Source organism: Mytilus californianus, unplaced genomic scaffold (assembly GCF_021869535.1).
Source record: "Mytilus californianus isolate M0D057914Y unplaced genomic scaffold, xbMytCali1.0.p SCAF_61, whole genome shotgun sequence".
In the NCBI taxonomy this organism is placed as follows: domain Eukaryota; kingdom Metazoa; phylum Mollusca; class Bivalvia; order Mytilida; family Mytilidae; genus Mytilus; species Mytilus californianus.
The window spans coordinates 895744-912232 of NW_026262714.1; the positions used below are offsets into that span (position 1 = coordinate 895744).

At 31.5% G+C, this 16489-nt stretch overlaps 1 protein-coding gene across 1 annotated transcript; it reads right to left on the reverse strand.

Annotated features, from left to right (window-relative positions):
• Positions 1-2: 2 nt before the first annotated feature.
• On the reverse strand, positions 3-16100 carry LOC127707280 (multiple epidermal growth factor-like domains protein 10). The gene is made up of 13 exons (XM_052211818.1): positions 15985-16100; positions 11310-11489; positions 9151-9351; positions 8286-8423; positions 7853-7990; positions 7184-7327; positions 6117-6251; positions 5543-5680; positions 5223-5328; positions 4648-4697; positions 2010-2305; positions 460-547; positions 3-142 (listed from the first exon to the last, which is right to left on the reverse strand). Exons 2-13 carry the CDS (start codon positions 11329-11331, stop codon positions 63-65), a joined length of 1536 nt encoding a protein of 511 aa, XP_052067778.1. The 5' UTR covers positions 11332-11489; positions 15985-16100; the 3' UTR covers positions 3-62.
• Positions 16101-16489: the final 389 nt, after the last annotated feature.

Genomic DNA, 16489 nt, shown 5'->3' on the forward strand with positions numbered 1-16489 from the left:
GTTACATGCACTTTATGTTATAACATCTACATTGTTATTCCAACCTGTATATATAGATACAATTAGGAACTTACGTCGATGTAATTTGCATTTATGTAATCCGATTTTGTATCTCCTTTCAAAACTACTCTGGAGTGGTCATCTGTAATGAAATCATGGTTTGTCGTTATGTTGATACACATTTATTTTCTAGCATAAATTATATATATTTTGTGTATGGGACCAACAATACTAATTCAATCTAAAACACAAATTATTAATTCATAATGATATGTATCAATAGAGTGTAGATGTCAAAGTTCGACCGTTAAAGCTTTCTCAAGTCTTTTTCATTTTTCCATGGTAACTGTTATTTAAAACCATGGATATGATTTCCAAGTACACAAATGAATAAACTACTATAAATTTGAACATGGTATTTTCCTACATAAATCTTCGTAATTAATATTTTTCACTTACATGGCCATGTCGACAAAAATCTATTTTTAGCTTTATTTTCTTCTTTTGATCCCTCAACATGAGCATGAATTAGACCTTTTGGGAACATCTGTAAAATATATTATACCCCGTTTTACTTATTAATCAAGTATATGCCAGTTTAAATGTCCCATTCTGTACATTTTAATTATATTCTAGAGCTTAACATCAATTCAATTCAATTCAATAATCGTCAAATGGTTAGGTAGGAATTAGTTATTCATTAAATTTAATAATACTATGCTGAAAAAGGTTTTATGATAAATAATACAATTAATTATCTAATTACTAACACAATTTTATATTAATAAGTATTATAATTTTCATTGTTATTAAATAATGTAATATCAGTATCACAAACCTAATCTTGAACTCTATCCTATTTTTTGGAAATTTTTAGAAATTTACCTGTGACGTCACTTTTGTGCGTCGATCTATTTGGCTGACATACATTGGGTTGTTCTGTTGTGCTGTTTTTTATGTGCTGATCTAGGTTGTTTTACGTATTCGTTTTTATTCTGTAGTTAGTCACCACTTCGGTGTTAACATGTATATCAATTATATGGTCATTTTTATATTTTATAAATTTACTGTTTTTTCTTAATATGTTCTGTACCAAGTCAGAAAAATGGCCATTGTTATCTTATAATTCGTTTCTGTGTGTGCTGCATTTTAGTGTTTCCGTTGTGTCTTTGTTCTATTATATTGATGTGTTTCCCTCAGATTTAGTTTGTAACCCGGATTTGTTTTTTCTCAATCGATTTATGAATTTCGAACAGCGGTATACTACTGTTGCCTTTATTTAATGATGTGTATAATGTATAACTGCGTTGTCTTGATAGGTTTAAAAGAGTACTCATAACTCTAAATCCGACTGTCTCTTTTGGGGAGATTGAGATACGTTATATTCTAAGAAGCTCTCTGAGATATCTTAAAAGTATCAGTAGGTAAACTTTCCCCTACGAATATTCATATATTTTAAGCAGTTATCACAGTCGATCCTATTTAAAAATAAACCATAAGGTCTTGTGCTTGGGATACTTGTCGATACTCGATCACGTATTGTATATTATGACTATTTAAATGCGTCATATATTTATTTGGAGGACGTCATTCGAAGTATACCAAGTCATCCTAAAAATCTCCTTAAATTCGAAGTATACTAAGATATACTAAAAATGTCCGTAAATTCACAATATTGCAGCAACCATATTGGAGGCGACAACTAATAAGTATAAAACTTATCAAACACGATATATCAATGCAAATTTTGAGCTGGGTATTAAATTTGCAAAAAAATCATTTTGGCCGAAATGTACGTATATGTGTATTAAGACACACGTTTTGTACACGTTATCATTTTGTACAAATTATAATTCGTCCAAAAAACTTGTACAAATTATAACTTGTGTTTGGATTTTGTACAAATTATAATTTATCAAAAAAGTGCTGGTACAAATTACAATTTGTACAAAGTTTAATATTGACTAATGGAATCGTGAATTCAACAAGAGAACATGTGTTCTACCAACCCCATATTCATTTTCAAAGCCATTGTCTTTACGCTTTTCATTTATCACGTTTGACAGGTCCTCAATTTGAATTTTGTACTGACATATATCATCTTCCGAAATAACATTGCCATAAACATTGACATTCCCCTCTTCCTCTTCATCTGGCAAATCATTAGAACTTATATCAAATGTTTGGATTTTTCCATCGTGCTTTTCTTCAAACGATAGTCGTATATTTTCTGAACTTGTAAAGTCGCCTTTCACGTTTTCATACATTACACTTTGATCAGTTGTAGCTGAACGAGTCTTTGTATCTGAAAATTGAGAAACAATATAGGAAGAAGTTTGTTTAGAGAAACATTTCTTCAATCAATGAATGAAAAAGATTCTTTATAATTACATCCAAACAATATTATGTTATTTGTTCGCAGGTATTGTATTTTCGTTTAACGTCGCCGCATTCACTAATCTAATTTTTTTAAGCTTTGTAGCTCACAAATTTGTATTTACTTTTCTATGATACAAATTATAGACTATATGTTTACTGCTTAATCATATATGTTCATAGGTATGCGAGTTGCGTACGTTCTCTAGTTTCTGTGCAAATTCATATATACCATACTGCTTATTTCCTTTTTTTTGGAAGAGAATAATGGTAGGAAAGCATAAATTCAGCTTGAAAACTTGTGTGTACTTCATTTTTTATGCATTCGTGAATATTTCATTCCTTTAAAAAAAATCAAATAGATCTAAGAAATAACAGATTAAGAAGGACGAGGTTTGTGACATTTCATTACATTGTTAATGTAAACATTTATATTTTTACTGCAGCTATATGCAACTATTGTCTGGCAAGTTTTTTAGGGGTATACGAATTCGGATCTAAAACGAGTTCGGATCTAAAACGATCAAACTAATTTTTCATGTTACATAAAAGGCAGATCGGCCATATGCTTACTTCATTTACTGACTTATTTCGTTTGGGTAGACTTAGTAGTGTAACAGCGTTATAATACTGACAATTGCGGGTTTTTTTAAGACACACATAATTATTTTTCATTAAGTAAACGTGCGTAAAATATATTTCGATATTTATCTTTAAGATATGCATGTTTCAAGGAAGCAAACGCATGATCTGTAAAGTTTGAGGAATTTTATCCCATAATAGTATATAAAAATTGTACCTTGCACAAAGAAAATTGTTTGAATGATAATCAAATAACTTAACCTCCAACCTTTCAAATATGAACTTTTTGTTTGATTGATAAATCTAAAATAACATGAACTCGTCGAATGTCCCATGTGAAGGTCAAATAAATTACCATACACGTGTTTTTAGGAAGAATGTTTATGTAACCAGATTTCTACTAACAACTTTTGGATTTAAATGATATAAATTTATATCAAAGGCTATTTGACAGAATATGAGATTTCCTAAAAAGGTGATGGTCTTAAAAGATACATTTGTTGGCCCCTGAAATTGTAAAAATACTTAAATTATTCAAGCCTTACTAAACATTGTATTTTTTTATAAATGAATATGACAATTTAGTGAAGAAAGGTCATTGAGGATTCCATGAACATGTAGAAATTGACATATTTGGCCTAAAAATCGAAATTTTGCCCATAGTCTGGAAAACCAAATAGATATGAATTTTTTGAATAACTGGTCAATTATTCAGTAAGGGATTTCGTGAACAAAAGTTTAAGAAGACCTTAACCAAGTTCTTTCATCAGTTCATAGATACTAAGATTTGGTTCGGAAATTTTGCTGTACCTTAGTTTGGTTTTATTGTGTGATGTTACACCATTGTTCCAGGTTTGGGAGGGGAACATTCTGTATGTGCCTGTCTCAAGTCAAGAGCCTGTAGTTCAGTGGTTGTCGTTGATTCATATCTGTCATATTTGTTTTTCGTAAATTGTTTTGTTATAAATTAAGCTGGTAGTTTTCTCGTTAATTTGTTTCACAGTTTTCATGTCGGGCCTTTCATAGCCAACTATACTGTATGGGTTCTTTTCTCATTGTTGAAAACCGCACGGTGACCTGTAATTGATAACATCCACTTCATTTGATCTCTGATGGATAGCTGTCTCATATGTCATTATACCACATCTCCTTGTTTTCATAATGAGCAAAGGCCTCACCCGAAAAAATCATTTAGTCACATGATCACATCCACATCTTCGTACAATAATCTAGTGTTGCTCTGTCTTATGTTTTTATTTAGTTTTTTGTGGACTTGTTTGTCTCTTCGCCAGCTTCGTTTTTGCCACTCTTCCACTTAATCTTGGTTTTTGAATGACCCCTTAGTCTATATCATCAATCATATATTAATGACACGATCTTATGACGTGGCTTTTTGTCATTTTGCACACAATGCAATAATGATGAAGCTCTATTGCATAAATAGAAATTGCTGTTTGACATGCTGATGCATTACATGTATGAAGAGATGACGATTGTCATAATGTAATCGGTAGAATAATAATAAATTTGATTACAGAATTTAAAGGACCAAACATTGGTCTTATCATACATTTCCATTTAACCATTGGGTATTTAGTATAAGAAAATATTCTTTCTTATCTATAGTAACATTAATATTAATATCAATGAAAGACATCAAAAAGATAAAAAAAAAAAATAGGTACTCACTTTCTCTCATAGTTGGATGATTTCTGTGTTTTTGCAATCTAAAGAACCGTCTGTAATACACAAAAGAAAATTTAAATCCACTGATTTTAATTTCTTGTATAGGCATTAAATAGCATTGATGCACTAATTTTCTGTTAATTCAACGTTCACAAAATGTGAAAATCATTCGAAACATTAAGACTGTTCTATCCTTATGAAAAGTTGCCCATTGGCTTTTTTTTTTACTTTTGGGAATTTTGTGCTTCAAAGCTAAAACACGTCACAATGAATGGAAACGAAACGCGTGTCAGTCGTACTGAATTATAAGACTGATCACTTTAATGACTTTTTGTATAATCATGTATAATGTTTACATAAAAAGACAGTGATATCTTGATTATGTGCGAACAATAAAAATAAATGGATAAAATGGCAGAGTAGTATAGGCAAAAATATGGGGATTTTGATTTAGAGATGCACTGACATAATAAGTGTATGCTCCCATGTTTCCGTGAATCCCCCTTTAAAATATATGTATTGTCTATCAATTATGAGAATATTATTCTTAGAGGAAAACTACTGACACAAATAAGTACCTGTAAACGATAAAACATATAATTGCAAGAATCACCACAAATATTGCAGCACAAATTCCTCCTATAACGATTGTAACAGGTCCTTGTTCTTCTAACGGCTGAAAGTCTATAAATATAACAGTACGTAAATAACGAATTATATTGTCTCAGGATTTCGTTTGCCAACTAATTTAATAATTCTTTCAAAACTAATTTCAATGTTAATAATAATGCTGATTTATACTAAAAAAAATACTGATTTGTACTTACAAATTATTTACAAAACAAGTATACAATAAATACGCATATATCAACTATTTTAACATCATCTCTGTAATTACCGGCTTGCTTGCAATGTGGACCACTTAACTTCTCAATACAACCATAAGTACAATTGCCTTCATATATTTCACATGACGTGTTAAAGCAGTTGTTACAGTAACCGATACAATTGTACCCGTAATATCCTTCGCTGCATTCTGAAATAAACATAAACAGAAGAATATGTTTTAAATTAACTGAGTAGTACATGTGAACAGAAATTCATATATTTAACCCAAATTCTTTTTTGGAATGAATCAAATCATTTAAAGTCTCCTTCAAAGACTTTTCACTTCCATACATAATTCATGATAATATATAAATGATTTTGTTCATTCCAACACATACATAGCAGCAATATAGGAATGTCAAAGATGTTAATGTTAACGCTACGGTCACAGAATAACCGCGCTCTTTCGATTATAGTTACAGCCTCATTTCCTTTAATACATTTATGATTCCTACGTACTGTTTGCAATGCGTGTTGTAAATTGTGTATCAACAAATTACAGGTTGACCTTACTAGTTTCAGAATATCTACGAAGTTTTGAAAGCACTAAAACACAAAGAAGTATTATACTGTCTTTGACAAACCTTTATTACAAGATTCACCAAACCATCCTTTGTCACATTTCCCGTCAGGACACAATCCAGTAGATTTATTACAAGGATCAGAGAGGCAGTTGCATTTTTTGGCACAGTTTTCACCATAGAACCAGTAATCACATGCTGAAAGTTATATAGAACGTATTGGAGTTTAAACACATTTTGTATCTATTGTTAAATTGATCTTTTTGTTAAAATATTGAATGTTTTATTAATACTAGGTAATATAAGAGCTACAATATGAATAAGAATATATATTTAAATGTCAAAAAGTACAGAAATGCTGACATGGCACAGGAATTACACTTGTGCACATTGCACAGCTTGTTCTTTAATCTTAACAACAGGTGGACAAACTAAGAAATGGCCATACACAGTTTTGTTTCTATTGTTAATTCATTATTGATTTCAAAACAAAAACAAAACATAAAAATTTACTTTTGATAGTACTTACGGCAAACACATGTATTTTTTATATTTATGAAATACATCAATCTAGAGAACACACTATAAATACTAGCTACTAGCTATAGCAATTAATAAATTAAATGAGTAATAACCAAACAAATTAACATTTCATTGTATTGTCGCAAAATAACGTTTCGAATCTTGGTTTTTTCCAAGTTAAAACGCATATCTAAGATAGTAGTAGCTATTTTTTTCACATTTTGTTCGCACAGCACCCTTTTGCTTAAAATATATATACAATTTTTGAAATCCAAATATTAAACATGGCTTTATACCTTCAGCTATCATCTTACATCAACTTTGCTATACGGAAATGAAACCTTGGTTCAAACATTCAAACTGAAAACTGCTGAACAGAAAATACTCTCGTGGAAGAATAATGATCACCATTACGTTGTTTATAAATATTGATATCAGTTCAAATATTCCCTAACCTTCAGTCTAGAAATACCACAATTGGTCTCTTGCGTTTAAATAGAAGATAAACAATTATGAAAAAAAAATTACAATTATCTTAAACATTCCATCAAATATTTATGAAACTTGAAATTGTTTTTGGAACAGAAGACTTATTTTAAAATACATACATTGATTACATTTAGGGTGGTTTATATACCCTGGTTTACATTTGTCCCCGACATTGCAGAAGCCGTCAAAACGGTCACAATTGTTCGATATGCATCCATCACATGACTGTGAGCAATTTCTTCCAAAATATCCATGACTGCATTCTAAAATGTCAATGCATAATTGTTTGAACATTTCAATTCAAAATTATAATTATTGATGATGATGATGATGATGATGATGATGATGACGATGACGATGACGAAATATAAAATCATAATTATTGATGATGACAATGACGACGATGACGATTACGATGGTGACGATGATGACGATGACGACGATGATGTTGTCGATGACGATGATGACGACGACGATGATGACGATAATGACGATGATGACGATAATGATGATGACGATGATGGTGATGCTGATGATGATGCATGTTTAGTTAATCCAAAGCATTATGTTGGTTGAATAATACATACATATATGAACATAAAGTTATGACTTCTAATGATAGGAATTAAATAATGGATATAAAATTATGATTTTACTGTGATGTCTAACGTTTTATATTTTTTTTGTTAAAACATTTGGTCTCGATTAAATATGAGGATGTTGCTTCCAGACATCCATGATGTGTGGACCACTCTGTTATACCTACAATACAACAATACGTATCTTACCATCAAAGCAGTTATTATCTTTCCATCCTTTTTGACATCCTCCATTACATTCTCCCGTCACATGGTTACAAGGAGGCAAGAAACAGTGCGATGAACATGCGTGCATACATTGTTTTCCAAACCAACCTTCATAACAGGCTAAAACAAAATTAATTAATGATAGGCACCCAAATTACTCGTAAACTGACTACAAAAATTCCTTCCGCTATCTTTTTTTTTTCGAAAACTAACAATGAAGTGTGTTCTTAAAAGACTAAACGAGTTTTTTGGCGAGTAACATCAGATTGTTTTTATTATCAAACCCATTTAACATTTCCTATTTTTTATATGTTGTCTTTATATCAGTTATTTTTATAAAGTAAATGATTAAAACATTCCTAAAATTAGGTGTATAGCTCAAGTATTTGTTGTCTGATCCATATAATATGCTTACGTTCGTTGCACCTTTCACCAATCCAGCCATCAACACAACCATGTGTGCAGTTTCCATTAACTAAATTACAAGATCCTAATATGCAGTTTTCTAAACAGTTCATTTCACAGTTCACTCCATATTTTCCAAAAGGACAACCTACATAAGAAATTTGAAAAAAGCACTTGTTATAATGAGAATTTTAGTAATTTAGAAGTAGACACACTTCTCTGATCTAACAATACATTAAATGATAACAACAATAAATGCTCTGAACTGCTGAATACAATTAAGTATGAACTGATCAAGAATGCAGTTAATACTAAACTAAGATAGGGAACTACCATTTAACTTGAAAGAAGAGAAGGGGGTTCTTGTATTTGGTTTTAATCCTGAATATATTGGTTGTACCATCAACATAATCAAATAATGTATTTGTTATTTTAGCGCGATATGTGAATATATTTTAAGAACTTTAGATTCAATGAACAAATCTGGATTAGACATGTGTTTTTCTTTCTCCCTGAATAAAATATTTGTTCTTCAAATTTTTAACCGGCAAATAACCATAACCCACACTCACCCTTGAGGTTTTTGGACTGTTGTTATTTTCTTCTCTTGCATTCTATTCATAGCTATTGACCATTATGATTTATATCTTTTGACATTTTAAAAAGCCTTTGATATTTTATTCCTTTTATAGGTCTCCTAAAATTATTAACGCTAAGAATGCATTTTTATCAGGCAAAATTTTACTTATAGTTACTTTTTTTAAGCTTAGTGTTGGTAGTGTAGTCTCAATGTTTACCGCAATTATGGCTACCCAACTAAGCGTTTGAACAGTCAAATTACCTAGGATTAATAAAGATATATGACAAGTACTTACCACCAATTTCTATTTCACACAAATCGACTTCGGAATTTCCACTTATAGTAGGTGGTACATAGATAACATATCTGCAGACAGCAGATACGTGAATATCTTCCGTCGGACGAAGGCCGTGGTATAATACTTTCGCGTCTGTCCAGTCGTCACTTGTGTTTGTACAGTATACTGAATAAGTGCCAGCATTCAATTGTGCAGACCCTGTGTTCATAAAGTTAATACATATCAATTAAATGTAGTTTATTCTCAAATATCAAATAAACTTTAACATGTAATTCACAAGACCACTAAGGTCATTTTGACAAATACATACAGCCATTTAGGAAAAGAAATAAACGTTTTTGATATATATACATATATATACATACCAAAAAAGTGAAAAGTATATTTTAACAAATCGCATTTGACTAACAGGTCGAACAACTGATGTTCTTAAACCCTGCTGACTGCCTTTGACGATTGCCAAATAAATTGATCACGAGATGTAACATGGATCTTAATTATTAATTTAATACCAAACAGAAAACAACAATCTTGCGGAGAAGATGGTATACCGCAAACATGAGGTGCAAAAATTTGTACACCATATCCGGATTTTGACAATTAATGTCTCTTCAGTGATGTTAGGAATCGAAACGGTATTTGGGAGGCCATATAATTTACCTCAATTTAGGATAGACTCTTGAATTTTAAAGAGTCGAAATAGGATGAACGGATCATATAAACCCGAAGGAAAATATAAATCACGCCCAAACGTAAAAATATAAACAAGTCTTAATTGAAAACAACGTTCAAACCTATGATTGCGTTGGATGAATACCGCAATTTTTATACGTGTGCATGTAAAACAAATTTCTTGGTAGAGGGGTCTAAATACAGCACAAACAACATTTTCCAAAAGACCAAATGGGTGAAAAAGTATATTTTAACAAAACGCATTTGACTATATATATATATATATATATATATGAAATATTATATTTTATCTTCATCATGTTCATCAGGAACACTTAAGCAAAACTATTTTACAGCCAAAGATGTATAAGGACCGAAACAGTTGAAGAGCTATCTGATGAAAAAGGACCTAGAAATTATAGAAATATCTATTTTCGGTCAACTTTGAATGAGGGCGTTTAGACCTTTTAAATAATTTATAATTTATAAACCGACAAATCGTTATTTCAAAAAATATCAATAATAGGATATTTTTTCACATGTACTGGTTGTTGAATTTGGTAATATTTCTAAATTAAGAGATTACCAATAATTCAGTTTGTTTCCTTACCATCGTATATATGTGTCACCAACGACTAACGCAACGTGTGTCATAAGTGGAACGAGAACTGTTGGTCCTTCCAGAAAACTTTTTTTTAACCCGGATCTTCGTGGGGTTGAGTTGCTCAATCTTTCTGTTTTTGTGTCTTTTGTTTTGCGGTCTTGTTTTTGTACGTTTTTATGTGTGCCTTTTTAAATACATCCAAAGATGCATTACGTCACCAGTGTCTGGCCAGAAAATTGATGAATCAGGGTTATGTCAAAGAACGTCTTCAATTTTTCTAATAAAAATCATCGGAGGATACCAAGACCTAGTTGATAAATATTTCGTATCAACTTCACAAAAAATACATGATGGTCTTGAAGTATAGATACTAGGTACTGACGTTGTTTATCATCTTAATAACGTGTTATAGTTTTCTTTTATTTGTCTTTGTAAATTATTAACCTTTCCTGCAAAGTTTATGTTTGGTAATATCTTGTTGGCGTGACTGGAGACTTATGCATCCCACCAATGTGTTCGTGTGATGTGGTCATTTTTTTTTGTATTCTTGTCATTCAGTTTTGCTTAAGTGCTTTGTCTATTTGCCATTTTGGTTTTCTTTGTTGACATATTTGTTTATAGTGATTAAGATTATAACACAATGTTGACTGCTGTACCTCTATTTTTGACATTTGTACCTATTATGTCTGTTTGTTTTGTTTGTTGTCAATATAATGGAATTTTATGCGACTGTCATACCAGTGAGAGGTTTAGCTAGCTATGAACCAGGTTTAATCCATCATATTCTACATAAGGAAATGCATGTACCTAGTCAGGAATATGACAGTTGCTTTCCATTCGTTTGATGTTTGATAAATATGAGAAAGAAACTGTTACTCACCATTTAAAGTCAGATAAATCATGGTTATGATACTCGTAAACCCAGTGTCAACCTGGAGATATGAGTGAGGTCCAGATGTCCTTGAACAACTACCCGTCCGGTTTCCATCGATGGACAGATATGCTGGATGACTTTTGCTCGGAGGATTTTTAGTCGCCACTCCATTAGAAGCAATATTATCTGTTAAGCGTATGTAAAAAATGATTAATAATGATTGAGCTTTATTTAAAAAAATTTAAGCGTTCACGCCATATCTGAGTTAGTTGATTTTCCTTGTTTCTTATAGTCGCTTTTACTTTTGACAACAACATGCTAATACATTAAACCTAACAATGTATTAGACCGAAATGATGGAAACATTTCATTAAGAAGAAATGACACTCTACCTGGTCACATTATTCGAAATCTGAGCTGACCAGTTTTTGCTCTTGCTACCCGTATGAAAAACATGTCACGTACTCCAGTCGGACAGTAGCCGTATTGTAGCCGTACTGAGAACCGTACTTATAATATTCATTTGGACTTTTCTTTGAATTGCTTATAATAGATACCCCGGCTGGACTTTCAGCGAAATTAGCCGTAAATCGGCTCGAAATATTTAAATTAGCAGGAGTCCGGTTCATAAAGTCCAGCTGGACTTTAATAAAAGTACGTCTGTAAAAAAAATCCAGCCGGCATTTCTGGCAAAAATATGGACTCTATAAAGTTCAGCCGAACTTTACAAAGTCCGGCTGAACTGTAAAAAGTCCAGCTGAACTCTATAAAGTCCAGCTGGACTTCAAAAAGTGCGGTTTGACTTTTAAAGATGATCTCAGCAGGGGTGAATCCAGCTATTTTCAAAAGGGGGGGTTCCTAACTCAGGATAGGGGGTCCAACCATATGTCCTCATTCAAATGCATTGATCGTCAAAATAATGGGGGGTTCCAACCCCTGGAACCCTCCCCCTGGATCCGCCACTGCTCAGTTTTTCTTCAGATGGTTAATTCTTCTGATTTAATTTGCATCATGCATCCCTTGCTATAATCTGAAAATAGAAAAAAAAAACAGATGACATTATGCATATATACTGGTTATTTCTTTTTCTTTTTTGTACTGTCTTACTGGCAAAACCAAGAAATGGGGAATTGAGAAGCTAAATGATAACTTCTAAAAATTTGTGGTTATTAAATAGCCTAAATAATTTTAAAGTGGGTAAAAATAAAATAAAGTTGGCTTTGAAAATCACTTAAAGTGTAGAAATAAAAAAAACTTTCAAAACAACTCAAATAATAACCATTCCTTAATACAGAGGGAATACAAAATATAACAATACATTGTTTTACACAACAATTCAAAACAGGAAGTGACAGTGACATAACAGACAAGATGAAAATTATTGCATGAATATATATAAATATTTGATGTAGGTTTTTTATTCTTTTTACTCTTCAAAAATAAAAATTAAGCTATTTATAAAGTTGTAATTATTTTATTAATATGTTGAATAAAAAGAGCATATCAGATAATATCACCAAAATGGTGGAATTTAATTTATTGTACTTACCAGAATTATGCAATCCAAAACACATGCAAACAGCAATCTTCCAAAATTGTCATTGATGCCAGTCAGAAGGATCCATCTTCTCTATTTAATGTGAAAAGAACTACTCCCAAACATTTGCTTTACATCCAATGATATGTAAAATTCTCATTTTGTTCAAGAAAGAAGACACATCTTCCTGTTTATTCCAAATTCAAATGTTGTTGTATTGCAATACATGAGGTTGTTTAACATGTTAAGGAGTTGTTTTAAATATGTTCCTCTTATGACTAATTGCATGTGCCTTAATTTTCAATATGTGATATATTAAAAAAAGAAAATCAATTATTAATTTGTTTAATTATGAAATTTTTAATAAAAGTGATAGTAATTGCAGAAATATGTATTTTGAAATGTGTTATCCCACATATGGCCTCAATCTCTGTGGAGATAGTACTTCCTGTGACCTGTCCAGACTGAGGTTAATTGAAAACAGATGGCACATTTCTACAAGACTAACTGCTATTAAATCACTGTTATATGGCTCAAGTTTCTAATTGATGTTAAAGAATGAATGATAATTATTAGTTTTATGCATTCATCTAATTAAATATAAATATACTAGAAAATATATAAATTTGACCTGTAACAGATGTTGCTAGTGTTTTTTTTTTATGAAAAAAGTAGAAATGTTAAATAATTGCTGTATATTAAACATATATTAACTTGGATACAATTCAATCAAAAGTCACCAAAATTAAATTTTAACTTTCCATCAACAGTCTATGTTAAATATTTCATAATGGAATTGAAAATCTAGGGAAAGTATCACATCTTATAGTTTGAACTAAAAGTATATTGCAAAAAAATATTTTATCATTATTATTAATTACTTGCAAACTTTCATTTTTAACTGTTTTACATTTTGAAAGAATTGTTCATTCAAAGAACAGAATCTATTGTGGCAAACTTTTTATTTCTGTAAGGGTAGATTTGGCTGATGAAAATTTTCTAAGTCTAAATTCCTGCTCATAAATGAATGTAAAATTTTCTAAGACAAAAATCCTGCTGATCATTCTACAGAAAGGATTAAATTTCCTCAAAAGTCCAGCCGTGTTTATTTTCTTGTAAGCATTACAAAAAGTGCGATTGGACTTTTAAGAAAATACCGGCTGGCAAATAACCCAAGTATAAGAAAAAGTACGTGTACGGCTCATGTCAGACTGGACTTTTCAAAGTCAGACTGGAATACGTCTCAAGTCCAGCTAGAGTCCAGTTGAACTCCTGTTGAAATTTTCATACGGGTAGTCAATGCCACCGGGCTTAGTGGCAAAACATTAGAATAGCAATTTTAATTTGTTTGGTTTAATCAAGACGGGGATTGAACCCATGAACTTAAGTGTTTTTTTTTTCATTTTGTTCATTTCGGGAAACATAAATTATTTTAAATACTAAAACTGATAATTCTACATTGAAAATAAAGCTTTTGAAAATCCTTTGCGAATAAGAGAAAAAAAAACTTCCCTGACCCTAAATCACATCTCATTTCAACTGCTGTAGCAGAATTACGTGGTAGAATGACTGGAGTCGACACTATATACGATTTATGGTCACCATCACAAATTGATTGACCGACACGATGAATCTCAAATCACTATCGACATGTTTTCGCGGTCTTAGATCTTTTGATACCATTATAGTCTTCTAATCTGTAATTGCCCCAATTATGTCCTATTCCGGCCGGTTGTCAAATTTTAAATGAGTTTGAATTCGCATGTTGGGTAATGCATACATAGCAAGAGAAGCTCGCCCTGTCGACTGAACCGGTCTTTCTTCTTTTGGAGTTAATTGGATTCCCATAGTTTCTATTTGTCAACCTTGATTAGTCTCTTTTGAACCAATTGACCAGCAGTAAACTACTTTCGCCTTAATCTTAATAGTACCAAAATACACCAGGAATGATAATTTAATTTGTATGTTTATTTTCGAACTTCGCATTGTCGATGTTGTAAACTGTTGAAGTTTATGGAGTAATGAATTAGGTCATGAATATTTGAAGTATAAATATTTTTGATATGTTCGTTTGTATTTTTCCGTTTTTCAAGGAATTATTGTTGTTAGTCTGAACTCGATCTTGTTTTCATATTAAAAAAGAGTAGTAGGTATTTCTTAGAGTTTGTGTGTGTCCATTCTTGTTTATAATGATGTTAATATGTATTTATGTTTGATATGTTGTTTGGCTGAGTCATTATATTTGTCCAGAAACAACACGACTGAATGAGAAACTGTACTATTAATGACGTCTTTACTACTAATCCGTTAGATGTGTACTAATTGATATTGAAGTTTATTCATTAGTTGAAATTGGCTTTAACCTATGTTTCAGTAATTGCAGTTGCTCTTATATCGATACTAAGTGTTTTTGTAACGTTGTTGTTTAAGTTGTGTTTCGTGCTTATCTGATGACTCAAGTCTTTTCCCACTGAAATTAAGTGTTTGCTTTTATGTTGTTCTGTTAAATCATTGTCATAGGTTACAGAGTGTATTGAGCGCTAACAAACATGTTTAACTCTGTCCCATTTGTTATGCTTGTCCCAGGTGCCTGTAATAAAGTGAATGTCGTTGCTTGTTGTTAACGATATTTGTTTTTCGTTTATTGTAATAAGCATACACCAGGCCATTGGTTTTCTCTTATGAATTGTTTCACTTTCTCCAGGGCCTTTCATATCCTACTAAACTGTATTCATTTTGGGTTTGCGGTTACCTCTAGTTGTATACATTAGTCTGTAATGGATAGTTTTCCCGTTTGCAAAAATTCAACATCTTTTCTATAATATCTATTGATATACATCCGAATCGGATAACTGGAGGGGTATCCGGAAATATTATTTTTTTTTTCATTTCCTTATTTAAGACTAAATGATAAAAATTGAGAAAAGCAAAGTAAAGTGTGCATGATATCTTCCAGAAACCAAGTGATACTGATCAAATGTAATCTACTTGTATTTGACAAATCGACACAAGTTTCCCCATCTAGTGTTACAAAAGTCTCATATATCTTGTAACTTTACATAATCATAATGTATTGAATATTTTTTTTTTTTCAATTTACCGATTTGACAGTTTCTAGTTTATTGACGGAGATAAATTACTCACAATAACTGTTATTACAGTTTTGTCCAACAAGTCCAGTTTTACACCCATCTGTGCAAATGCCGGTGTTCTCATTACACTTGGAATAAAGACAGTTAGGAGATTCACATCCCCAAATACAAGAACCATCTCTAGGGTAACAGTGGTGGTCTATACAGTATGCTGGACATGCATTTGTACAATCTACACCCCATGTTCCTTTCCAGCATCCTACAAGGAAAAAGTACATAACATAGACTTCTACAATCCGGCAGTAAAACCGAGGCAAAAGAGGGTGTCCGTTTGGTTTTACAAGATGTATAAAATACACGGCCACGTCCGAATAGAAAAGGAACGTTGGTTCAAATAGAGAGTGCCACATTGCAATTAAAATAAAACTTGCAGCTGCACTGTAGAATTCTGGCTTTATCCAGCGTGTCCTGTTTTCAACATTTACGCCAGTTAACCTGCTTTATTAAACTTCCTATGTAATTGATACTTATTTGAATTCGTTATTATATGCCTGGGA

Coding starts and splice junctions, on each gene's coding strand:
- LOC127707280 (XM_052211818.1), bottom strand. CDS start 11,331: ATGATTTATCTGACTTTAAATG. Junction 7,991..8,285: donor TGGTGAAAGGTGCAACGAAC/GTAAGCATATTA, acceptor ATTTTGTTTTAG/CCTGTTATGAAGGTTGGTTT. Junction 143..459: donor ATTTTTGTCGACATGGCCAT/GTAAGTGAAAAA, acceptor ATTTCATTACAG/ATGACCACTCCAGAGTAGTT.